Raw genomic sequence first — 26,576 nt, forward strand, 5'->3', positions numbered from 1 at the left:
CAGAGCTCATTGCACGAGCAAACCATGTGTGCAGCTAGGAGAAGCATTATTACATTTAAACACACTTCACTGAAGCAGCTAAGCCACTGAAATCGAAATAAGACGTGATGCCATAGGTATACATGCGACCGAGGCAAATACACATTCACGTATATATGTAGCTAATGAACACAAACACACACACACACACACACAAGAAAAAAAACTACAGCAAGTCTGCTATATCACAATTACGTGAACAAGATAAGCATATCTATGAAAAAGTGTTTGGTTTCCGAAATTCTGCAATCGATTATTAAAATGGAATTTGTGTGTGTGTGTGTGTGTGTGTGTGTGTGTGTGTTTTAATGCATGCAGGAAATCTTCCCTTCTAATCAAATATAAGGCTTAACTCTCTCCATACGAACAAGAAAAAAGGCGACGATGACCGCGTTTCACCGATGCTGACCTCATTAACATGTTACAAACGAAAGGTTCTCTGACGAAGACAAAGAATATCGCATCACTAACGACGGCTGTGCCGTTCAGACACCCACCTGGACATCAGACAAGGTGTCTGTGGGGGGAAAGAATGGAAGAGGACTGGCCGTCACGACAGAGTTAAAGACGATGTGAATTGACCTCAGTGATGAACACGAACCGACTCTTGCCAACGTAGACCACCCTGTTGCTTGCTTACGTGTACATTCTTCATATTGTTATGTAGCGAATGATAAACGGAAAAGTCTTTATCTTGATTTCTTTTGAGTTCTAAATGACCCAGCTGAAGACTGACAAACGATGATGGGTACAGATACGGATAATTCATTCACAAAGCCATAGACCTCATGAAAAGGTAAACAATCAGCATCTGTTAACGTCGATTTTGTTTGAATAAACATCATGAAAATAATCAAAACTTACTTCACACGAAACAGCCACAGCACAGTATATTGCGAGGTTGCTATTTCTCTAAACTTGAATGCTTCATGCAGGTAGATGGACAAGTCTCATTCGTCGTTTTGCCTGTTTGGAAGACAACAATAAACTCATCTCAAGCGTATTAGGCTGTCGGAAATATTTAGACGGAATGTCTTACTCTAATCTCTTTAAGAGCTGGGCAGCTCAGAACGAAACGAAGGTATACTTCGTCTTCTCTTCTCTCTCTTTTTTAAATTTTTTTGTTGCCTAATGGGCAAATCAGGTGAAAGATGATGGGGAGATACAGTGAAGGTCTGATGCCCCAGAGGGAGCGAAGAGGAATAAGTCATGGTTAAACAAGAGAGGCAAGGCCTTCAAGACTCACTTGTGATACACTTTTAAAAAAAAATCCAAGCTTTTCATGTATTGAGTATAATTTCAAAATGTAATGTTTAAGATGAGAAAGATCAGTTTAAAGCAAATTAAGTCCCCAAGCATTAATTACAGAGTAATTTCCCCCTTTTTTTCACTATCTGCACCAAAACGTTTGCAAAATAAATAAAACTTCCATGCTTAGCAAAAGAAGTTCCTGTTTGAACAACAAATGATAATAATGACTGCTCTTGTTGTTGGGTCAGAATATCAGACCAAAGTGCCAAGTTTAGAGAATACAAAAAATATAAATACAACAGTAAATGCAGTTTGCATATAATTAGGCTTCATTTTTATTTTTTTTGTGCCCATCCCAGAGGTGCAATATTGTTTTAAACAAGATGACTGGAAAGAACTGAATTTTTCCTATTTTTATGCCTAATTTGGTGTCAACTGACAAAGTATTTGCAGAGAAAATGTCAGTGTTAAAGTTTACCACGGACACACAGACACACACACTCACACACACACACGCGCGCGCACACACACACACACAGACAACCGAACACCGGGTTAAAACATAGACTCACTCTGTTTACACAAGTGAGTCAAAAAGCATCACAAAATCATTATACATGCAGCAGCAGAGCACCCACAACCAGTAGCAGCAGCAACCCGTTCGTGATTTCACCAGAAATTCCCCTACCTATTGACAAGAAAAGGGGCCTGATGATTATTTGCGATATCTAGACAGTATCAGTATCAGTATCAGTAGCTCAAGGATGCGTTACTGCATTCGGACAAATCCATATACGCTACACCACATCTGCTAGGCAGATGCCTGACCAGCAGCATAACCCAACGCGCTTAGTCAGGCCTCGAGTGCACGCTTATACATTTGTGCACCTATCAAGAGTGGATTTCTTCTGCAGAGTGTTGCCAGAGGACAACACACTCGTTGCCATGTGTTCTTTTTCAGTGCGCGAGGTACGTGGTGCACACGGGACTTCGGTTTATCGTCCCATCCGAATGACCAGACGCTCTGTTTGATTTTCGTCAGACTTGAAAGAATGGGCGAGAGCGGGATACCTACATTGTCGCTGCGAACACAGCTGAGTTGCTGCTCTGGCCACTGAGAACGGTGCATAGGTCTTCAATCACAGTCATATCCGCAAATCTCGGTCGGACTGCATACATCTTGTAAGATGAGACATGCGTGTTTTTCCCTTCCTTTCTCTTTTCTTTTCATTTTTTTTGGGGGGAGGGGGAGGGGTTCACCTTGAGATATGCACGTACACTCCCCTCTCCGGCCGCCCGCCCCCAAAGTTTCACGCTGTAAGATGTTGGGCAGTACTGTGACTGACGATTCACTCAGTGACAGGGTGACGTAGGTAATTCATTATCCTTGTCACGGCAACACGTCCCACACGTGTTGTGTGCTGTGTGAAGTCATTTAAAACGTCACTACGGTAGGATATGACGTAAGAAGATCTACATTCGCTAACCTTTTGTCCTTCAATTTACATATTATTATGATTGTTTTTCTACGGATTAACTTTCTGCACAGATGCGCACAAAATGACGTACACGCAAGCCCCTCTCCCCTCGACCCCCCTCCTACCCCTCCCCCCACACACGTTCACGCAAAAACTCAGACACAGGAAAAGGCATAGACAGACACATTAAAAAGGTAACCACGTTTTGTTCCACAATACGTAACAGTCAAACGATGACAGAAAGATATAAGGTGAATAACATCTTCCCACCACCTTGAAACCCATTCTTCTCCACCCAGAATAGATATATATCTTTTTATATCTCTACACCGCTCCTAACGGAAATGACTAATAATATTGCCAAGATCAGCATGGCGAAAAAAATGGCAGCAAAATTCATCATCAGGACTGAACTGACTGTGCAACCTTGGACCTTCACGTTGGTGAAGGAGAAAAAGACATTTTAATGATTCACGCGCACGTTTCACACACAGAACAGGTAAGACACGTTTTCAAGGATTTTTTCTGGGAGAACATGCTCATTAAAGCTTTGCTATCTGTTTAAAAACTGAAATAGAAAATCCGAAACGTCAGAATATATGAAAATGGGAGTGGAAGGGATGAACTACTGGTATTTAGAAATACGTCCAACAAAGAAACAAAACAAAACGACACCCACACTGCTATAGTTAATGTCTTGCTTTGATACGATTAATTTCTCTGCCATGTGTGAATCAGAGGTCATTTATCTTCCATACCCCTTGACACTATCCGGAACTGCATTATTACTTAAGACGACGACGCATTTCCTTGCAAAACACAGAAAGCTTCTTTCGTGAAAAACCGTCGACGTTTTCACTGCAGGGGGAAAGAGAAAGAGTTTAAGTAGACTGAACATACCCATAGAAAAATTGTCGATCTCTTCTCTCTCGGTAATTTTCATCACTGTTTGAGCTTCACAGGATAAAGTATTCGAAAAGACTTTGACGAAACTTTCTTGATAATATTCCCCTCATAAACAGTGTGAAGAGGTTAGACCGTCAGCAAGCCATGGCGAAACTTCTCTTGTTCTTGTCCTTCATAGCTGTTTCACAATGGTCGTTCAGCATAGGATTCACACTCCCACTGGCGACAAATACCAGACCTTCGCTGGACGATGAAAACTCTGGAACCCAAGCGGCAAACGTTATAGAAACCATTCTGGAAAATGCTGAAGAAGTCGCCGAAGAAATGAAAGAGGCAGCTGAAGAAGCGACAGAAGAAGTTGTTGACATGATGGATGAAACCCTGGACGAGCTTTTGGATCAGGCTGAGGAAGCTGCCGAAGACCTGGACGAGATGGCGATAGAGAAAGGATCTGATGCTGAAGGATATGATGACAATGAACCAAAAGAGACGAGTGATACTGAGGGCGTCTCAGGGCCTTCTGATTTCATTGAAAAGATAGATGATGCGGTGGAAAATATTAACGATGCCACGGAAAATGTCATGGAGAATACAGACGATGTTGTAGAGAATGCTGATAATGTCATACAGAATGTTGACGATGCCATGGAAAATGTTGACGACCTCATGGAAAAGGTTGAAGATGTCATGGAAAATGTTGACGACACCATGGAAAGTCATGAAGACGTCACGGAAAAGGTTGACGATGGCACAGAAAATGTTGACGACGTCATGGAAGATGTTGAAGACGTCACAGAAAATGCTGACGACATCACGGAAATTGTTGACGACGTCATGGAAAATGTTGACGACGCCATGGAAAATGTCATGGAGAATACAGACGATGTTGTAGAGAATACTGATAATGTCATACATAATGTTGACGATGCCATGGAAAATGTTGACGACGTCATGGGAAAGGTGGAAGACGTCATGGAAAATGTTGACGACACCATGGAAAATCATGAAGACGTCACGGAAAAGGTTGACGTTGGCACAGAAAATGTTGACGACGCCATGGAAGATGTTGAAGACGTCACAGAAAATGCTGACGACGTCACGGAAATTGTTGACGACGTCATGGAAAATGTTGACGACGTCATGGAAAAGGTTGAAGACGTCATGGAGAATGTTGTAGACGCCGTGGAAGATGCGGTCGAGGCCAATGGAGGAGATGATGTGAATGGTTCGACTGAATCGTGATTCGCTGGTCACCGACGGAAACCTATACAAGCGAAAACTTGGTAAGTTGACATTCTTTTCGAACGTTTCAAATTTGTGGTGTATTCGTTATCTGAAACACACACACACACACACACACACACACACACACACAACATCACCAATAACAACAGCAACACCCCCCCCCCCCCGCCCCCTCTCCCCCCCGCTCCCCTATCCCCTCCCCCTCCCCAGAAAAAACAAACAAACCAAGTACAGGCGATCTGCAAAGTTTGGTTCTTTCAGTTTATGGAAAGGTGTGGGAATCTATACTGAACCATAAAATATTCTAATTGTATTGTGCTGTATTATTGTATTGTATCACATTTCAGCCTCTGCGTCAAATTCTAGCTGCTTTCCAGGGGGAGAGTGCGTCACCACAATCATTCGACAGCCCCACCCTCCTTTTTCTGTTTTAATTTATTAGTTTACATTTAATGTTTCAAAACAATATTGTCATGGACAACTATCTTCATGTTTTGTTTCAAAACAATATTGTCATGGACAACTATCTTCATGGTGTTTTTTTTTTTTTTTTTTCCAAAAGAGCATTGTCATGGACAACTATCTTCATGTTTTGTTTCAAAACAATATTGTCATGGACAACTATCTTCATGTTTTGTTTCAAAACAATATTGTCATGGAGAACTATCTTCCTGTCTATGGTACCCTCATATGCGCTAGGTGCTGCATTAAATTCAATTTCTCTATGCTTAACTATCTTATTTATTTGAATAGTCAAAGGTATTATGAAACACAAAAGTAACATGGGAATATCAAAACACAGGAGGGAAGATTTAATGATTTACACGGGAAGATTGATTATATTGTTTTCTGTATCAAACAACAACAACAACAACAACAACAAAAAACAACCTAAAAACCAAATCAAAACTTTGAAAAAAAAGAAAGAAAATAAAACTCTTTGTTTAAGCTATGGAATCAAATCTTCAAAAAAAGAAAAAAGAAAACAAAACGTTTTGTTTAAGCTATATACTCAAGGACCAACGAACACAAATGACAACAAAACAGAAGGTTTGGATATATACTCCGTTGAAACATATTTGTTTTCGTTGTCGCTGTTATTACTTTGTTTTCCAACGTGTGTTCGTCTTAGATTTTGCTATTGTTCTCCTGGGCCATTCATTCGAATGTCAACAATGCGATCAATCGTACAGTCATGGAATTATTTAAACTCACAGGTAACTCGTACAACTAGGTGAGGGTGGGGTGGGTGTGAGAACTGGCTACGGATGAGGATGGACTAAGTGCGCGAGACAACGACACACACACACACACACACAAGCAAACAAACAACAAAAAAACAACAACCCCCAAAACAAAAAAAACCCAAACAAACAAACAAAAAAGACAACAACAACAACAAAAACTACAACGAAAAAACACCTAGAAACATTCATCAAACATTAAAAGTGATACAAAGAAATATTGTCTATGAATACGAAAACATACAAGACATTGGAGTGTATGAAGAACTAAAAAAAAAAAAAAAAAAAAAAAAAGAGTAAAAGAAAGAGAAAGTGTGCTTCGTTGACTGCAGTAGCTGAAAACAAAACAAAACAAAAAATCTCATATATCCACAAATAAACTCAACTCGTTTACAAACCGCTCGTGCGTGGTTGCAGTTGTTCGTTGTCACGGACTTGACGTGCTGTCATCATTTGTTCTCTGGTCTGACAGCTCTGAGCTCCTCCCACCTCCTCCCTCCCCTCCCTCTTCTCTGTCTGTCTCGCAGGCACAGATGCAACACACACACACACACTTACCCACGCATTCACCGCCATCGCAGAGACTGTTGAGCAAATCTGGGGCTATGGGTCACTCCTTTTTGGTTCCTCCACACAAACAAACTAATTAATTCTCATACCTGACGCGACAAGGGGATGGGCGAGGAACGTCATATATAACACTTAAAAACAGGCTTGCGTTCCTGCCACGTATTAAAATACTATTCATAAGCAACTTGTTTACCTTCCACAACACTTAGGATTCGTTGTCCCCTCTTCCTGCTCCTCCTCCACTACCCCCACTCCCTCATTCTCTCTGCTCTCTCGTCTGGGATCACTGGACCGAGACAGCTGATATAAAAGCAGAGATCGCGAATATCAAAACATTCGCTGCAGGAAAAAGCGTAACTTATATAGTCACTGTTGAGATCCACTCTGATAGGTATCAAGTGATTCACTACTACCAAAGAACTTTCCCCCTTCTTTTCTTTACTTTGGAACATTTCCTTGCGTCTTGTGGTGGTGTACTTCGAAGACAGGAAGGTTTTTTTTTGTTTATACAATGGCGAAAGTGTTGGTGTTGTTCATCTTGGCAGTGTCACACACATCCCTCTCTCAGGGCGCCACTCTCTCTCCACCTCCCTCAGCCAACCCTTTCATGCCCTTCGATGAGTCCATGGTCGAGGTGGTCAAAGAGGCGGCAGAAACCATTCTGGAGAACGCCGAAGAGGCCGCGGAGCAGCTGATGGAGATGGGTGAGGACAACCTGATCCTGAGCCAGGATGATCTCGAGGACCTTCTGGAAGCGGAAGACAAAGACACGAAGACGGTGGATAAGGACGATCCAGTTGTTGACGACGATGTTGTGGAAGATCTGTTCACACCAGATGGTGATGTCAGGGAGGCGGGCGATGGTGACGATCATTTGGAGGCCGTTGAAGAACGTTTGGCGAATCTCGGGGACACGTTGGAAGATGCGGGAGAGGCGATTCTGGGTGATGCGTAGTTCTGGTGACCATGTCATCTCTGACTATGGTGAGCAAGACTTATATCTGGGTCAAGAGAGAGATCTGTCATTGCCTTGACCTTTGTTGTCTGCTGCGCAAACGCAAACACCTTTTGTTTATTTTGATGTGATATTTATCTCTGCTGAGAGTATACCTACTTAATCTTAAAGTATTGATTTTTGTGAATTATGTCGCAGGTATATTTGTGCTGTCTATGAATTCGACTAAGTTGTGAAAATGAGGAAACGAGTAATGCGTGTTAAATTTTTCAGTGAGCAACATATCTTGCACATAAAAAGACAAACTTACGAAAAAGAGCAAGGGAGGTAATAAATGTTAAACTCTCCGGTGAGTGATGAACATGAAAAGTCAAACTTGCGAAAAGAGAGAAGGGGAGAGGTGGTAAAGGGTGTTGAATTCTGATCTGAAAGCCATCTGTGCCTCCACAGGACAGGGCAACGTACAGGGTACAGTGAGCGACATCTGTTTCGCTTCGTGAAGAAATCAACAGGTTTGTGACCTACTCCTGTCTGCCATTTGGAGAGAAGCGTCCTTGTTTAAAGCAAAGAGCATCTCCCCCTGATTGGACAGGGACCTTTTTCACATCACCTGTGGGTCTGCCTGTCTGTTTGTCTAGAGCACTTCCCCCTAAATGAGCAAGAACCGTTTTCGCAACACATCTTTTTCTTGTCTGTCAGCCTGTCTATCTATCTAATTATCTATCTATCAATCTATCTATCAATCTATCTATCTATCTATCTATCTATCTATCTGTTTGCTCGTCAGTTCCCTTCTGTCTACCCAAATCATTTTCCAAGTTGTGTGTTACTGGTGCTTGTTGCAGACAGACACCCCATCAAACAGTTGCTCAAGCTGTCTCAGCCCTGAGGCGTTGATCATCACCACAGCACCAGAACTGAGTACCCGGGAACCCACCCCGTCCAGCAGACTTACACCAGCTTCTCTCCTACAACCCAGGACACCTCTAGAAGTACCCCACTACCTGTCCTAAGCAACACCATGAACAGTGATTCGTCTTATGGAACCAAACACGCTGCTCCAACATTTTTTTTTCTTCACTTTCTCTGTGACTATTTGATTCCACTTATTTATTTGTTTCCGTGTTCTCTTGTTCGTGGACGACTGCTTCGAGTTTCTATATTCAACGTTCGATGGATCTTTCGGAACGTCTGGGTTCCATCAGAACCATACGAACCGTATTCATCACGTGATAGAACACTGGATACGAACGGAAGTTGTCCCACATCGTTTCCAACAGAAGTGCTTGAACACTTGGTAGCCTCATAAAACCCTAGACGCTAGTAACCCAGAATTTTGACTAGCAGAACTGTGTGGATATGTTAGAATCGCTTTTCCGAACTCTGGATGGACACAGTTATCTGAAAGAAACACGAACAAGACATTATGGGAAAAAGGCGTGTCTGGGAGAAGAAAAGATGAACAACCCATGAAATTGGAAGACACTAGGTTTAATGCTACAACCGATTATCCTACCAACCATTCTTCCAGTCAGACTAGTAAACATGAGCCCCCCCCCCTCCACCCCCCAGACAGGAGCACACACACACACACACGCACACGCACACACACACTGGTTGAAGGGAGGGTGGATGTGTGTGTGTGTGTGTGTGTGTGTGTGTGTGTGTAATGGGGGGAATCAACAGGAAATTAAACCCCACCGGAACACTGTGCTAGTTCGTGTCAGCGTGGGATGAACATGGGGACACAGACACCTTCAGAACATTTCGTTTTCTCTGGGCGACTTCATTCGTACTGATGACCGGTGTGCCCATGGCAAGATCTAGATAATATATAATACAGCTGTAGTTTCCAGTTGCTTGCTGCCATTCGACTGTATGATATATCAACATATTTATTACCTCTTCCGTTATGATCTGTCTGAATATTTATCACTCCTGTTGTTATGATTCCTTTGAATATTTATTACTCCTGTTGTAAGCGCGTTTGTGGAAGTTCGACATGTATACGTTCACTGTTATATATCATTGTTGAGATTATAATATTGATCATGGACCACAAGGGGGGAAAATCTATATAAAAAAACCTAACTGGGTGGCAGATATTCGATCACGAACCTGGCGTTTTGCTTGTCGTAAGTGTGCGATCGGAACACACAACTGGAATCCCACAATGGAAATCCAAATAAGCAGTTGACATTTATGTTCGTTAAAGAAGGAATCGTCGAGAATAAAAAGAATTACAAGCTTGATTGCTGAAGGAAAGAAAACTTTCCTGTTCTGTTCAGGTTTTGAGCACGGATTAAAAAAAAAAAAAAATCACAAGTGAGTAAACTTTGTGATTTTTGTTTCTTCCTCCTCCTCCTCCTTTCTTCTTCCACCTAGCAGAATAATCTACAATACATGTACAATGCACAGTCAATAGTTTCGTTTTAACACACACACACACACACGCACACACAATTTCGCGCACACACACACACACACACACACACTTTTTTTTTGTTTTTTGAAGAGTTCCAAAGTGGCCAGACACCTTAAACAGCTCAGAGCAATTACAAATGTGTGCAGCGAACCTCTGGATCACAATAGTGTTGATCGATGCATTTAGTCATCTCCCATTTTTCAACAACGAGCAGAAGCGGAACATTTTTGTTAGTCGTTAATACAATTAATTTGAAGAACCGCATGTTTTTTTTTGTTTTTGTTTTTTTTAAGCAAGTGAACAATCTTTTTTTTTCTTCAGATTTTTCTGGTAAAGCAAATAATGCCACTGATTTTTTTCCCCAGTTGTCATGTAAGAATTCATTTATGAAGTCGTAGTTTTCATACAGTTGTTCCAATTTTACTTTGTCAAGATCTTAAGTTTTGAATGTTGTCTTATGTGGAATTTTCCACGGCCTGAATAAATTTTAATTTACATATACTTCGACTTTCCGGTTTCTTTTTAGTGTTGTGGTGTGCAAGGTGAGCGTGTCGATAGTCCCCCGTCTCGGTAGTCTCCCGTGTGTGTGTGTGTGTGTGCTGACAAAGGCATCTCCTTCCTAACATTTATGGTCCCAGTCGAGCCGCGCACTCGAGATAAGACGGCACAGATAAGGAGAAGATCCACAGATAAGAAGACTACGCGCAAGCTCACACAGATAGACAAGTACACACACACACACACACACACACACACACACACACACACACAGACACACACATACACACACACGCAACTGTTGTAGGATTGCGACACAAGGTTTTAGCCTAGCGGCACAGATAAGACAACATTGGGCGCGCGCACACACACAGTCACACACATTGAAAGAAAAATCATTTGTATTTGTATTTTTTACCGTAACAGATTTCTCTGTGTGAAATTCGGGCTGCTCTCCCCAGGGAGAGCGCGTCGCTATATACTACAGCACCACCCATTTTTTTTTGTATTTTTTCCTGCGTGCAGTTTTATTTGTTTTTCCTATAGAAGTGGATTTTTCTACAGAATTTTGCCAGGAACAACCCTTTTGTTGCCTTGGGTTCTTTTACGTGCGCTAAGTGCATGCTGCACACGGGACCTCGGTGTATCGTTTTATCCGAATGACTAGTGTCCAGACCACCACTCAAAGTCTAGTGGAGGGGGAGAAAATATCGGCGGCTGAGCCGTGATTCCGAAGTCGAACCAGCGCGCTCAGATTCTCTCGCTTCCTAGGCGGATGCGTTACCTCTAGGCCATCACTGCACATATGGAACATAAACCAGGGGGAGTAGAGAGCTGACTCCTCTCCGTCTATCTATCTATCTAAAATGAATTTAAATGATAGGTCTCTTTTTATTTTCAATTCAATCATTTTTCTCATTCACTGATAAGTGTTGTTTGGGGGTTTTTCACGTGTAATTGTGTATTTACTACACTGTAATGACAAAAAACTAAAGTTATAAAAACCTTTTGGGTGGTAGTTGAATCCTCTTTGTTTTGACACGACGTTTCGGACCATAGGCCCGTTGTCAAGTGATGAGAAGAGGACAGTGTGAATAGGAAAACCTATGTGAGGAAAGGGTGATGACATCTCACTACTTTGTTTTGATGGGCCATGCACACTAAACACTTGCTGGTCACTATTCAGTGCCATACGTACTCACACACACATACATGCACGCACGCGCGCGCGCACACACACACACACACACACACGCACGCACACACACACACACTCTTAAAAAAAATGCATACACCTATATATTGCTTCCAAAAAGAGGGATAGGAGGTAAAGAAAGAGAAAGGACAGAGAGATCAAGGCAGAAGGGCCCAGGCACTAGACGTCAGTGACTCTGATGCTCAATCCACTCGGCTGTGCGGTCCCCAAGCGGTCATGTAATACTACACTGTAATGTTTTTGGTGTGAACATTTAAAACAATTTAAAAAAAAATCACATTCTTATTTTAAGGATGAATTAGATGGACAGAGAGAGAGAGAGAAATAGGCAATAGAATGCTGCCCTCAAAACCGAACAGATTGCATTCTGAATCTGATGAAGAATTCCTTGAGCATTAATTAACTCAGATGAACAGAGAGAGACTGAAGGTGGGCGGGTGGAGGGGAACGGATATGAGTCAGTTGATTGTTAAATATTAGCATTAAGGTAGGTGAAACTGAATCCTACGTGTGATAAGCGAAGGGCAGTAGTTTGCAAGGAAATATATCATTTTTGTGTCATTTTTTTACGACTTAATAACAAACTTTGGCAAATATAGCATATTGGTTTATGCTAAAAGACTGTATTAAATGAATAAAGGGGTTATGAAGTGATGATAAACCAGAAATGGTCGGAAAATAAAAAGTGATCAAATAATGAAACACACAAAAGTTGGTAGTTGACATTATGATGTTGATAGTTTGGTTGGGTGGCACTGCAGTGTAAAATGGATAAAAATTCAGCTGTGAGTTAGAGTGATCTCTGTGTGGATCTCAAGCAGTATTTCTACTCCTCTGTTTTTTGGAGGAAAATGTGTTGTTTGTCTCCTTTTTGATTATTTGTGTAAAGAATGTGGACCGAAGGGAAGGAATGGGCTGGAGGGATATAGTGAGGAAGGTATGGAAAGTGTTTAGGTGGGGGGGATAGGAAGGTAGGAAAAGGGTTTAGGTGGGGGGGATAGGAAGGTAGGAAAAGGGTTTAGGTGGGAGTGCAGGGTGTGGTGGGGATGGTGAGGTAAATGGGGGGGGGGGGGGGGGTTATGGAAAATGACAGAGAGAGAGAGTATGTGTGTGCGTATGTATGCACAGATTTATAAAAAGGCCTAAAAAGACTGAACGTACACGCACACACACATTTCTGACCAACATTACAAGTGCCTGTTGCTTTCCAATTTTCTGATCACCATTGCAAAGTGTCTGTTGCTCTCCAATTTCCTGACCAACACTGCATGTGTCTGCTCTATATCTTTTGACTTGGCTCATGTTGGGCCCAATCATGTCCAAAATGTATAATTGGATCTCCATAGCAGCATTAACCAGATTAACTAACTGACTAACTAACTAACTAACGAACTGACTGATTGACTGACAAACCACCCATTCATTAGACAAATAACACACGCGCTCGCACGCAAACACACACACACGCGCGCACTCTCTCTGCACTCCTTCAATCCCCCTTCTCACATACACACACACACGCATGCACACAATAGCCCTGCAACTAGCCAATCAACGCACAAACTGATTAACCGTAAATGTCTTCGCACCCATGCATTGATTCCAAAACAAGACCCATGTGACATGCACATGCATCCGTCCCCCCCCCCCCCCCCCCCCCCCGTCCCCCCAAACCAGATTACAGGAGAGCGTCAATCAGGCCAACTTCCAATTGATTGTGTCGGTCTTCGCTAAACACACATGGCGCTGATAGAAACATGTACGCGTGCAACAGAGTGAGACGGAGACTGCAGTTCAGCACGTGAGACAGGGGAAATGGTGCAAATAAACCATGCTGCCCAGACCTGCGATTTCAGATAAAATGCAGTGACTCTTGTCCTGCGGTCATCCGGTTCACACGCATCTTGTGTCGTGAGTAAGAACGATGACCCTCCTCGAGTTCTGTCCCCTGTTATTTATCTCGCGTGATTTACTGTGGTGGGGCAGACGATAACGGTATTCTCTCTCACTGTGTGTGTGTGTGTGTGTGTGTGTGTGTGTGTGAGAGAGAGAGAGAGAGAAGGCTGAGACAGAGAAAGAGGAATGAGAGATTGGTATATGTATATATAATTTTGTTCCCAACACAACATAATAGTAGTGGTGGAGGAAAGTTCAAGCAATAACTAAACAAATAATTCTTCTCCTTATTTAGAAATAACTTTGCAAAGATGTCGAACAACAACAACAACAACAACAACGACAACAAAACAAAAGCGAAACATTAACACAGACAGAAAAGGTAGGAGGACGATGTAAACCCCACAAAAATGAAGAAGAAGAAGAAGAAGAAGAAGGAGAAGAAGAAGAGAAATTCAGGGCTACTAGAAATATGTGAAGGAGAGAACCAGTTGTATGTCGCACATGACTGCAAGTTTCGTTTCCATTTGGGTTTCTCAGATACCTCGGTACTGACAGAAAACGGTAATCCCCTATATATACCGTACACTGCCTTGCAAGCACCCACCCCCTCCATGCATAAAGGAATGAACTTCCTTTTTCGCTTCGTCAAGTCTCCACACTCAGCTCTTTCAAGTCTGGCCTTAAAACCCACCTCTTCCCAAAATAGCCTCCCTTGCCTGCCCTTCCTTGTCTTTAGTTTCTACAGTTTTAGAGTTATGCATGCGTGTGAATGACTGGTGCGAAAGCGCTTTGATTTGTTTCTGCACAAGATCCAGCGCTATATAAATACCATTATTATTATTATTATTATAACGTTGTTGTTTTTTCTTTTTTTTCCTTTGTATTATTATTATTATTATTATTATTATTATTTTTTTATTTATTTTTTTTTTTACTGAAGTCACTGGGTATCTTAACCTTTGAGTCAGGCCATTCTGTTACTTTGTTTCAACATAGTTCTGGCTGGCTTTTACTGGAGGCCATGCACGAGAAGACTCCCATTAAACACGTTCTGTATGTATGTATGTATGTGAAATCCTACTAGGTATGTATGTATGTGAAATCCTACTATGTATGTATGTATCCATCTAGTCGTATCAAAACATAATTGTTATCTTTGTTTTATTACTCTCCATCCCATACGCAAAGATAAAGGGTATCAAAGCACATATTGCAAACTGGTTTGACAAAAGCACTATTTCGCCTCCCCGCACTCATTCTACCCCCCTCATACACAGACATAGGCACATACACACAAACAGACAGACAGACAGACACAGACAGACAGACACACACACACACACACCGCACTCACGCGCGCGCGTGGGCAAGCGTTCATGCTTCAAACATGGGCAAAGCAATCACCGAGAAGACCTTGGTTTGTCCGACGCCGGAAATGAAGTAGCAAGCAAACAGAAAAGAGGCCATGTTGCACGAAACGGGGAGGGGGAAAAAAAAAAAAATCCGGAAGCATTTGGGTGTGGGGGCCACTGAGCTAAATACATAGCTAGCCATTCATTGCTCACAGGTGGTGGCGGGAGGGGAGGGGGGTAGTGTGTGTGTGTGTGTCTGACTGGACGCGTGACACGTTTTTATGTTCCGGTTTGACAGTGTGCCTCTTTATGTCAATGGAACATCTTGTATATTTATGAAATTGGCCTCCCCTTCCTCCCCCACCCCCACCCCCCAACCCCCGACCGACCCCCTGCTTTAATTTTTGTGGCTATTATTACTTTGTTTTTGTGTGTGTGGTTTTTTTTTCTCTTTCTGTCTTTCTTCAGTTCATCCTTTTTTCTTCTTCTTTTCTATCTCTCCTTAACCCCCCCCCCCCTTTTTTTTTTCTTTCTTTCTTTCCTCCTTTCCATTCTGTTTTTGCTTTGATTTCTGTCTTTTCTTCCTTTCTTTAGTTCTTTTATTCCCTGTTTCTTTTTTTCTTTCTTTCTGTGTTACTCTCTCTCAGTGTCTGACTCTCTGTCTTTTTCTGTCTCTCTCTCTTTCTATGTTCCAGTTTGTGCCTCTTTCTTTCTTTCTTTTTTTCTCCCCTCTTCTCTCTCTCCACCCACGCACCATTTTCTGTCAATCTATCTCTCCTATTTTTTTTTTCTTTCCTTAATGATTTGATCTTTTCAATGATAGTCTGTCGTGTCGTGCTTAATTAGGTAATGTACATACTTTCATTTATGCCTTTTATTTTCATATGTAATTGTGTGTGTGTGTGTGTGTGTGTGTGTGTGTGTGTGTGTGTGTGTGTGTGTGTGTGTGTGTGTGGCCTTTCCTTTTTTTTTTCTTGGCCCTTGAGGGCTGGATGTAAAAAAGCAGCTGTGCTTACTCCACTACCCTCGTTAAATAAAAATTCGTTTCGTTTCGTTTCTCTCTCTTTTCGAAATATACCGGTGATAAAAGTACGGGAAGGTGCGAGTGTGAGGAGTGGGATATGGGGCCTCTATGGCGGATGACATGTTATTGTTAATTAAAGGGAAGCTATTTTTTGGTTTCTTCTTCCTTTCTTTCATCTATTATTCACGTCTGTCTATCTTTCTGTCCATTCATTCATCTGTTCAATAACTGACTTGTGAAGATATTCGACAATACTCCATTTCGTTAGTCATAGTTATAGTTAAGTAACTATAACTAGTTAAATTAGTTCATTCTTGATTATCCGAGAGCAATATACTGATCTGAAACAAATTATCTATTTTCTATTCACCCATTCGATCATTTATTTATGTGTTATTAATTTCTTCATCGGTTCATCATTCAAAGCATTTAATTTTCTATCTTTTGGAAACACTCATATCCAGGGTTTATGATCACAGATGGTGCAGGAGGTGTGTGTGTGTGTGTGTGTGCGTGCGTGCGTGCGTGTGTGTGTGTGTGTGTGTGTGTGTGTGTGTGTGTGTGTGTGCGTTCGTGCATGCGTGCGTACGTGTGTGTCCGACATGCGCACACCCCTACCTATTCACTAAAGCTGATTGAGAAGATCGGCATGGGTATCACTGACATTGCGAACAGTCTACTGACTGCGTCCTCGGTGACTAGACCTGACAGTGATGAAAGGATAGGCAGATTCAGTGGATTACCACTCACACTGCTTTTCTGCACGCACTCTAGAGGACTCTATCCCACAGACCAGACCTGTGGTTGTGTGAAAATGAATTCAACGTCGCTACGTGTTCGATACCAATTCCAACGCGCTCTGTCGTGAGCAAGAACGATAATTTTTGTCTCTTTTTCTGTTCAGTGCGGGCGGGTTCCGTCCCCTGTAGGAATAAGTTACTGGGTTGCTGGCATACAGGGTGGAGAGAGAGAGAGAGAGAGAGAGAGAGAGAGAGAGAGAGAGAGAGAGAGAGAGAGAGAGAGAGAGATTTATTCAACAGAAAGCCATCGAACCATTTTAAAAGGAATAAATAAATGAAAAACAAGGTTTATTACCTTACTATTACTCATATAAGTTTCGTTAGAGATATAAAGTCTGAATTTACAAATTTTGATGATACTGATACAGTTAGTCAATGGTGTAATTACGACCCTATACAACCTCGACTATCAAAAGTAATATAATTTTATGAATGTTTCAAAGAACACGTCACGTTTTGATTAGAACACCTTACATTTAGTTTAGGTGGTTTTATTTATTTTATTTATTTTCAAAATCTTTATCATTCTTTACCCTTTATTGTTGTGTCTATAAACCTTTCATTTACGGTTCACGATAAATAAGTATGCTTCTGATATCTGGTTCTATACAAACAACATAAGTATAAACACAGACGTATTGCGTTAACACATAAATATGAGGATGTCAAGAAAGAAACAAAGAAGAAGGAAAAAAAAAAAAAAAAAAAAAAGAAAAGAAAAGAAAAGAAAAAGGTCATTGTGTTACTCTTTGAAATCGTACATTGCAATTACATTCTGACGTCTGTTGATTATATTTGCTTCTTCTTTTTTTTTTACGATGAGCACATTTATTATAACATGTTTTACCTATAGCGTTTGTGGTGTGAATTTCGTTCTTATTCGTGAATATAATGGCAACGTTGTACTTGAGTAATGTGTGTGTGTGTGTGTGTGTGTGTGTGTGTGTGTGTGTGAGTCATCAAAGGTGTACATTTCGTTTCTGTACGTATAGGAGAGTAACCGTGAGTGTATCAAATCTGCCACTCAAGAAAAGAAATATAGATATAGCTGTAGCAGATTTCATTTTAAACACCGAACTTGATCATGAAAGCATTAAAAACAAAACAAAACAAAACAAACAAACAACAACACATCTACAGCCATCTTTCTGCGACATCCAATGGATTTGAGTTCTCACCAGTGAATAGGTACGCCAATTATGGTTATGGACATTTGTTCGAAGCATAGGAATGTTGTGTTAATTCCGGCGTTATTTTGATCAAAAGAATCAACGGCACGAAACTGAAGTAATATACTTCCCGTTTGTCTCTTTGTCCACATGTATCGTACTATATATTCTCTCTCTCTCTCCCACCCCCCTCTCTCTCTGTGTGTGTGTGTGTGTGTGTGTGTGTGCGTGCGTGCGTGTGTGCGTATCTGTCTGCATCTCTCTGTGTATTTGTCTGTCGGTCTGATTATTCTGTCTCTTCCTCTACCTCTGTCTGCTTCCCTCTCTCAGCAGTAGTAGTTGTTACTAAAAGTGTAATACTCACGTGCGCGTGAATACGTCCCACACAACCCTGCGCCCCTCCCACCCCCACACCCCCACCCTACACACACATAAACACGACTCCTCTCCTCCACTCAAACAACCCAACCCTCCCCCCCCGCCCCTCCCCACCCGCACAAATACCTACAAGCTGTTCACTTCCCCATCTCCCCCCCCTCCACGCCCCCCACCCCCTCCAGTCATCAACAACACACCCTATGCCCTCCCTCCACAACTCGCCACGAATCCTTCGTTCAGCTCATGTTGGATGCAGCATGACCCCTTTCCAGACAGGAAAGACAGGTTCAAGGTCTCATAGCCTTTGTATAGCCATCGGGGGCAGAGAATTCGCATCCACTGTTTCCAGGGTTTCGGCACAGGAAGGCGCGGCCCAGTTCTCCCTTTCCTGTTATGTATTGGAGGGGCCTCGCCAACTCCAACCATGTTGCACATGTCCAACCCTCAACCCCCTCTCTCTCGGTGGCGGCAACAGGAAACTTACTCCCACCCCACCCTGTCTTTAACATTTCGGTTCTGTCCGTGATTTGTCACACTGATTTGGATGAAAAAGAGCAAGTAGTGAAACAACAACAACAAAAACAACAACAACAAAACAACAACAACAAACAAACAAAACAAGAGAGGCAAGGCCTTCAAGACTCACTTGTGATACACATAAAAAAAAAATCTAATCGTTAAAATGTGTTCTGTATTTGTAAGCCCTGTACACTGAGAGTAAAACACTCAAGCTTTTTATGTATTGAGTATAATTTCAAAATGTAATGTTTAAGATGAGAAAGATCAGTTTAAAGCAAATTAAGTCCCCTAGCATTAATTACAGAGTAATTTCCCTTTTATACTACTGCACCAAAACGTTTGCAAAATAAATAAAACTTCCACGCTTAGCAAATGAAGTTCCTGTTTGAACAAAAAATGATAAGAATGACTACTCTTGTTGTTGTGTCGAATATAAGATCAAAGTGCCAAGTTTAGAGAATACAAAAAATATAACAGTAAATGCAGTTTGCATATAATTAGGTTTCATTTTTTTGTGTGTGCCCATTCCAGAGGTGCAATAATGTTTTAAACAAGATGACTGGAAAGAACTGAATTTTTTCTATTTTTATGCCTAATTTGGTGTCAACTGACAAAGTATTTGCAGAGAAAATGTCAGTGTTAAAGTTTACCACGGACACACACACACACACACACACAGACAACCGAACACCGGGTTAAAACATAGACTCATTTTATTTAAACAAGTGAGTCAAAAACGACAACAAGCAAAAAAAAGAAAAAAACCAAAAAAAACCCACCCCCCCCCCCCCAAAAAAAAAAAAAAAAAAAAAAAAAAAAAGAAGAAAAAAAAGAAGAAACAATCCTGCCTGTTTGTCTGTTTCTTTGCATTTATTTCAAAACAGTTCCTTTCGGTTTCTCGACATCCTCGTCCCCTCCACCACTCTTATCTTCTCATATTATTTTTGTTGTTGTTTATTTTGTTTTAGCAAAAAAAAGTTGTTTGTAAATTGGCTGACGTTATTCTAATTTAGAGTGATGAATTTATGGCTGTATGTTACTATCTATTAATCTATCTGTCCACCGATCGATCGATCTGTCTGTCTATCTATCGACTGATCGATCTGTCTAACTATTTATTTATCTGTCAATCAGTCAGTCTGTCTGTCTATCTATCTGTCTGAACTGTCTGTCTGTCCGTCTATTCACTCTCTCTGTCCGTTCTGTATCTCACATAGTGTACACCACAGCAATTTCACTTTCTTTCTTATCCCCTTATGTATGCCATAATAGACAGCAAGCAACATTTCATTCCACTTGCTTTTCCATGACTAAACAGTGCTTGATTTGGCATGGATCAATCCTTTTTTTCTCTTTTGCAGGGTGGGGGGAGATAGTTCTATCTTGTGCACCGTTTCAGTGGCGTTACTTCTATGCTGCTTTTTTTTTTTTTTCTCAAGGCCTGACTAAGCGCGGTGGGTTACGCTGCTGGTCAGGCATCTGTGGTATATGGATTTGACCGAACGCAGTGACGCCTCCTTGAGCTACTGATACTGATATTATCCCCTCTCCCCCCCCCCCCCCTTCCCCTCCCTCCCATAAAAAGTCATCAACGTCACATCCCACACGGTCCAGAACCCATCATGAGCCTCCCTCCCCCCGCCCTCCCCCATCCCTATTCAACCTACGATAAAAGCAGCACGTGGCATGCATGACCTCTTCCTGCAGAGAAAGGACAGTCATTGGTGGACCATGCCCAAAGGAAATGACAGTGCAGCGCTTCCACCAACCTCTCTGATAGATCGGGTAGTTTTACCATGGCGGTTGGCCAGCAGGAAATTCAGTCCTGCTGTCCCTATCATCTGGGTTCTGGTGAATGGTCACGCCATCATGGCAAAGGTGACTCGTAGGTTGCGTTAATTTGGGGGGGTGGGGGTGGGAGCGGGGGGGGGGGGGGGGGGGGGGGGGGGGGGGGGGGGGGGGGGGGGGGGGGGGGGAGGGTCGTGGGGTGGTGGTGGTGGTTGGTGGTGATTGGGATCAAAAGAATCAATGGGTGCATAAATGGATGGAATATGGACGGTATATATATATATATTTTTTGGTTTTCTTTCTGTCTCTTGCCAACTTGTCCTCTCTCATCTCATGAGGTTATTTGTGCTGCCCCATCGTCTACACCATTTCAGTGGCATTACTCCCACGCCGCTCATTTAGATTCCCCCATATACACAGCCACTCCCGGGTTCGTCCACACCCGGGTTCGTCCGTCACAGTTCCACCGTCGGCAATCCGAGTTTTTGTTTTAAAGTCTGCTTCGAAAGTATGTGCTTGCATGTATGTGTAGGTGTATGTGTATGTCGGCGTGTGTGTGTGTGTGTGTGTGTGTGTGTGTGTGTGTGTGTGTGCGTGTGCGTGTGAGTGAGTGAGTGAGTGAGTGAGTGAGTGAGTGAGTGAGTGTGTGTGTGTGTGTGTGTGTGTGTGTGTGTGTCACGCGTGCTAAAGCGGACGTGCACCCTCCCCAAGATACCCCACTACAGACGCCACAACACAACAAGCCCACACAGAAAACGAAATTTTATAATGCATTTAATGATTGTGTGCAATATGTCTATAGATGTATGTAAATAAAACAAACTAAAAAAAAAAAAAAAACAATATCAAGAGCATACAAATAAACAACAAACAACAACAACAACCACCCCCAAAAAAACGGCAGCAGAACCACAGCTTTAGTCTTGTCACATCGTACCACAAGGGCACTGGTAAATGAGATGTCAAACCATCATCACAAGAAGCACAGGATGGCCCTTTTGTTTCTCAAAAAAAAAAACAAATAAAAAAAACAAAAAACAAAACATGAAAATAGGAGTGCTGCTGACGCTGGCGGACGGAAGACAGGCCCCCAGTATGGAGAACGTCAGCGGAGAACGTCAGCGGAGCCCTCAGCGGATCCGTCGCCGGCTCCGAGAGGCGGGTGGTCTGGAACCACCATGTTATAACTAAAATATCTACAAAACTGGCGGCACCTAGCGAGGAGCGCACAGGAAGACGCATTGGCAGCCCAAAACCATTGATAAATAATTATTTCGAAAGATATCATTTTTTTCAAATATTATGGAAAACATACGTTATAGTTGGTTGGGTTTTTTTTTAAGTGAATGACATTAACAATGGTTGCCGGCATCTTTTTTCCGCACGCCTCGCCGCCGTAAAAATAGACTAATAATTATCTCCCCTTTCTTCCAGTATTTCACATGTCACAAAACAAATCATTTACCATATACAACAGTAATGTTTTATACAAGCATAAATTTATTCCCGATGTTAACTCGTGACTTCTAGTTGGACGAGCTCCTTAAACCTTAACAAAAATATCCAATAAAATTGTCTTGAGCATGTAAAAAGCAAGATATCTAAAATTACCCCCTTCCATTGAAAACTCCTACTTGGACAGACCTGTCAAAAATGTAGCTCCTCCCCAATTCTTAAATTTCAATATTTATTTCTTACATTTCCAATATAACATTTTAGCAGCATGTGACAACTCATCGCCCCTTCACATGCTCATAACTTCAACAATAATAAACAATGACAAGAGAAAGGTCACAACAAACAGGAGACGGAAAATACAAACGTAACACTGAACCCCGACGGAGAAAAATACATAAAGACTGGAACACAAGCTCCTACCTAGAGCGACGTGACGGTTCCCCAGGATTCGAACGGAGGCACAACACCTCAAGACGCGCGCCAGGCAACTGGAGAACGCTGACAGGACAAGAACAAACGTCACCCACTGGCCACCGCACAGTGTTCCGTAAACGAACAACGGGTGCTAACATCGAAACACAGATGAACAGTTCCACTGGCGGACACAAAGTCGTTTACAGAGGAAAAAGAACGACGAACATCAGCCGCTAAGCGCTGGTTCTACTACCGTCCTTCTCCAAGGACTGACTCCATTCGAGTGAAGCTAGAGACAAACCGGCGAGGAGCATTTGAAGCACTAGAACTCCGCTCACTCTGTTCACTCAGCTTCCTATATATTTTTTTTCCGTTCAATTGCACGAGACACTTACAAACCATAGAAAACATAACACGATCTCACTACCGCTCGAACGCAAGGGGAACACGCACGATGGAAAACATCGTGCACGCGCATACGAAACACACCCGCCTCTAAAAATAATACGGCGACCCACCAGCCTCCGCCAGCTTCGCTTATCATTTTAGAAGAAAAAGGGGATGAGATGGACTCGAACCCCCTCCATAAACGTAAAAGAAAAGAGAAAAAATAGCGGAACCATTATGTCGTCCGTGACAGTGTGTGTGACGCGCGTGTGACTGCTTTTTTGTGTGTGTGTGTCTCCCCTTTTTCGGTATGTATCTAATAAACTAATTCTCATTTGCGTTTTTAAATTCATTATGCGTCAGTATCGATTGATTCAATTAAAGTCCTACAAAAAACAACAACAACAACAAAAAAGCTACAAAAGAAAGAAAAAAAAAACACAAAAAAAACCCTGCAAACGGGATGGGGAACCAAAAGTGGCATGAAACAATGAACAACACTCAGGTGGAAAAAACAACAAACAACAAACAACCACAACAACCAGCCTTATAGGTATCAAAGGAAGCGAACAAGCTGATAAACGTTTTCTTTTATTTTTAATTGGGAGCATCAGAATTTGGGACGCGCGTGTGTGTGCGCGCGCGCGCGCGTGTGTGTGTTCGCTTAACGATTTCTATTTGAATTGTTTTTTTTCCTGTTTTTATCACTTGAGTTTAATGTACATTTTCATTTCATCAATTCAATTTCTTCATTTGGTGGTTTTTTTCTTTCATATCGTATGTTTTTTCTCCTCTCTTTCATTCACGCGGCATTTGACAGACTTTCAAGGCGCTACCGGCGTGTTGGGTCCAAGCACAGATGACACATCTTCCCCTAGCCCCCCCCACCCCCCTCTCAGCCCCCCCCCTCCCCCAATTCCCTAGCCCCCCGACTTCATTCCCCATGTAGTAATTGTACGGCGCAAATCTCCCACACAATGGGCTCCAAACGCATCATACATCATATACAATCGTGCACAACAGCATAACACAACACATAAAAAGTGTACAACTATATTGTATACACCAAGGTAATAGTACAAATTGCAGATATTATGAACAATAACACACACACACACACACACACAAACATACACACACATTTACAGACACACAGAAACAGACACATCGACAAACACACACACACACACACACGCACAGACACACCGACACACACACACACACAAAGGGGCATTAAATATGCCACACACACACACACACACACACCGACACACATGCAGCACATACGGACTCACACACACACACACAAAGAAATGTGCCATGCACACGCACACATACACACGTGCGCACACACACACAGCACACACATGCACTCTCGCGCACGCAAACACCCAGTATACGCCCAGCCACAGGCACACACACTACACGATGTATTTCAATGGGAAGGGAAAAAATGTGGTGAATGAGAGGAGGTTGACGGAAACTATGCTTCGTCACGTCCTAAGGCCAGATAACAGGGCAGAATCAATCACCCCACCTTTCCCACTTGTGTGCGCTCGTGATTCATCATTGCACAGGATTCAGCTGTGTAAAAGAGAATGATTACTGTAATAATCATAATCTTAAAGGCTTGGGCTTTGTCTTCCTGTGCAGGTGCAAGATCGTGTCCAATAATCTTGGTTGCAGGATTCAGAATATATGTATTATTATTATTTATTTATTTATTTTTTTTAGCGTTATGGTTTCTGAAAAGAAATACATCCAGAAATGACAGTAATTAAAGTGTATATAACAGCTCAGCGGAAGTCAAACAAGATATCTGTCTTGATTTCAAAAGTTTTAAGGCACCGGATAAAGTATATGCACTGTTAGACTACACACACACACACACACACACATATATATATCTATATCTACACACAAACACACACACATATATATATATCTATATCTATGTATATGTATGCATGTATGTATGTATGTGTGTATCTCTCTCACAAAAGAAGTTAGATTGAAGGGATTGCAGTGGAAGATTATACAACATTTATCCCACAAATATTTTACTGCACAAAATGAAAGAAGTAAACGACAACAAATGCACAGTTTGCATGGACAAAGTTGACTTCATCGAACATTTCTTTTATCACCCCCCCCCCCCCCTCTCTCACACACACACCCTGTGAAAATACTTTGGCAAAACATTGAAAACTTTATCAATGGTGTTATTGGACAGCCAATACAATTCTCATTAAGAAACGCACTGTTTGGTTTTCAAAATAAACTATCTGACCATAACGCTATGAAAACAATGAATGAAATATTGCAAAAAAAACCCACAACTAAATCCACATCTCCAATATACTGAATATTTGAGCAGCAAATGAGGTATAGATGAACTTGAAATTTGTTAATACTTGCAGGTAATAGATAAAGCACACGCACACACAAACACACACGCCGGCGCACGCACACACACACACACACACGACACGAAAGCAAAATGGCGGAGACTACCAGCAGCTGATCGTAACTGTGGCAAAGTCTGACGAAACCAAAACCAAGTCATGTGGTCGGGAAGCGTCACCGCCCGTATAGCCTCAACATCAAGCCATGTGGTCGGGAAGTGTCACCGCCCGTATAGCCTCAACATCAAGCCATGTGGTCGTGAAGTGTCACCGCCCGTATAGCCTCAACATCAAGCCATGTGGTCGGGAAGTGTCACCGCCCCTTTAGCCTCAACATCAAGCCATGTGGTCGGGAAGTGTCACCGCCCGTATAGCCTCAACATCAAGCCATGTGGTCGGGAAGTGTCACCGCCCGTATAGCTTCAACATCAAGCCATGTGGTCGGGAAGTGTCACCGCCCGTATAGCCTCAACATCAAGCCATGTGGTCGGGAAGTGTCACCGCCCGTATAGCCTCAACATCATGCTATGTGGTCGGGAAGCGTCACCGCTCGTATAGCCTCAACATTAAGCTATGTGGTCGGGAAGTGTCACCGCCCGTATAGCCTCAACATCATGCTTTGCGGTCGGAAAGCGTCACCGCCCATATAGCCTCAACATCAAGCCAAGTGGTCGGGAAGTGTCACCGCCCGTATAGCCTCAACATCAAGCCAAGTGGTCGGGAAGCGTCACCGCCCGTATAGCCTCAACATCAAGCCATGTGGTCGGGAAGCGTCACCGCCCGTATAGCCTCAACATCAAGCCATGTGGTCGGGAAGCGTCACCGCCCGTATAGCCTCAACATCAAGCCATGTGGTCGGGAAGTGTCACCGCCCGTATAGCCTCAACATCAAGCCATGTAAGTTGGGAGACAAAAAAAGCGGGTGGAAGCGCTGCAAAAACCGGAGCACAGAAAACAAAGCTGTTCGACGCGAGGTTGCCCAGTGCAACGACGGGGGAGAAGAGGCGATGTCATCAGTACCGGTAGACCTCAATATGAGAGATGCTTTGTTAGATCTAAATCAGACATAAGTATTCTCTGCACCCGTCTTTCCTCATTGGAAAGGATTGTGGATGCTCAGAATGAAGCAATACAACGTATCACGAAAATAAAAGAA

The 26,576-nt window shown here is 42.4% G+C and overlaps 2 protein-coding genes across 2 annotated transcripts; both read left to right on the top strand.

The window, feature by feature from the left end:
- The first annotated feature begins 3,595 nt into the window (after positions 1-3,595).
- Positions 3,596-10,620, top strand: LOC143296290 (uncharacterized). Its single transcript, XM_076608142.1, has 2 exons — positions 3,596-4,957; positions 8,534-10,620. The coding sequence occupies exon 1, from the start codon at positions 3,819-3,821 to the stop codon at positions 4,914-4,916; it is 1,098 nt and encodes a 365-aa protein (XP_076464257.1). The 5' UTR covers positions 3,596-3,818; the 3' UTR covers positions 4,917-4,957; positions 8,534-10,620.
- Positions 6,974-10,620, top strand: LOC143296291 (uncharacterized). The gene is made up of 2 exons (XM_076608143.1): positions 6,974-7,717; positions 8,538-10,620. The coding sequence occupies exon 1, from the start codon at positions 7,245-7,247 to the stop codon at positions 7,686-7,688; it is 444 nt and encodes a 147-aa protein (XP_076464258.1). The 5' UTR covers positions 6,974-7,244; the 3' UTR covers positions 7,689-7,717; positions 8,538-10,620.
- Positions 10,621-26,576: the final 15,956 nt, after the last annotated feature.

Source organism: Babylonia areolata, chromosome 21 (assembly GCF_041734735.1).
Source record: "Babylonia areolata isolate BAREFJ2019XMU chromosome 21, ASM4173473v1, whole genome shotgun sequence".
Lineage (NCBI taxonomy): Eukaryota > Metazoa > Mollusca > Gastropoda > Neogastropoda > Buccinidae > Babylonia > Babylonia areolata.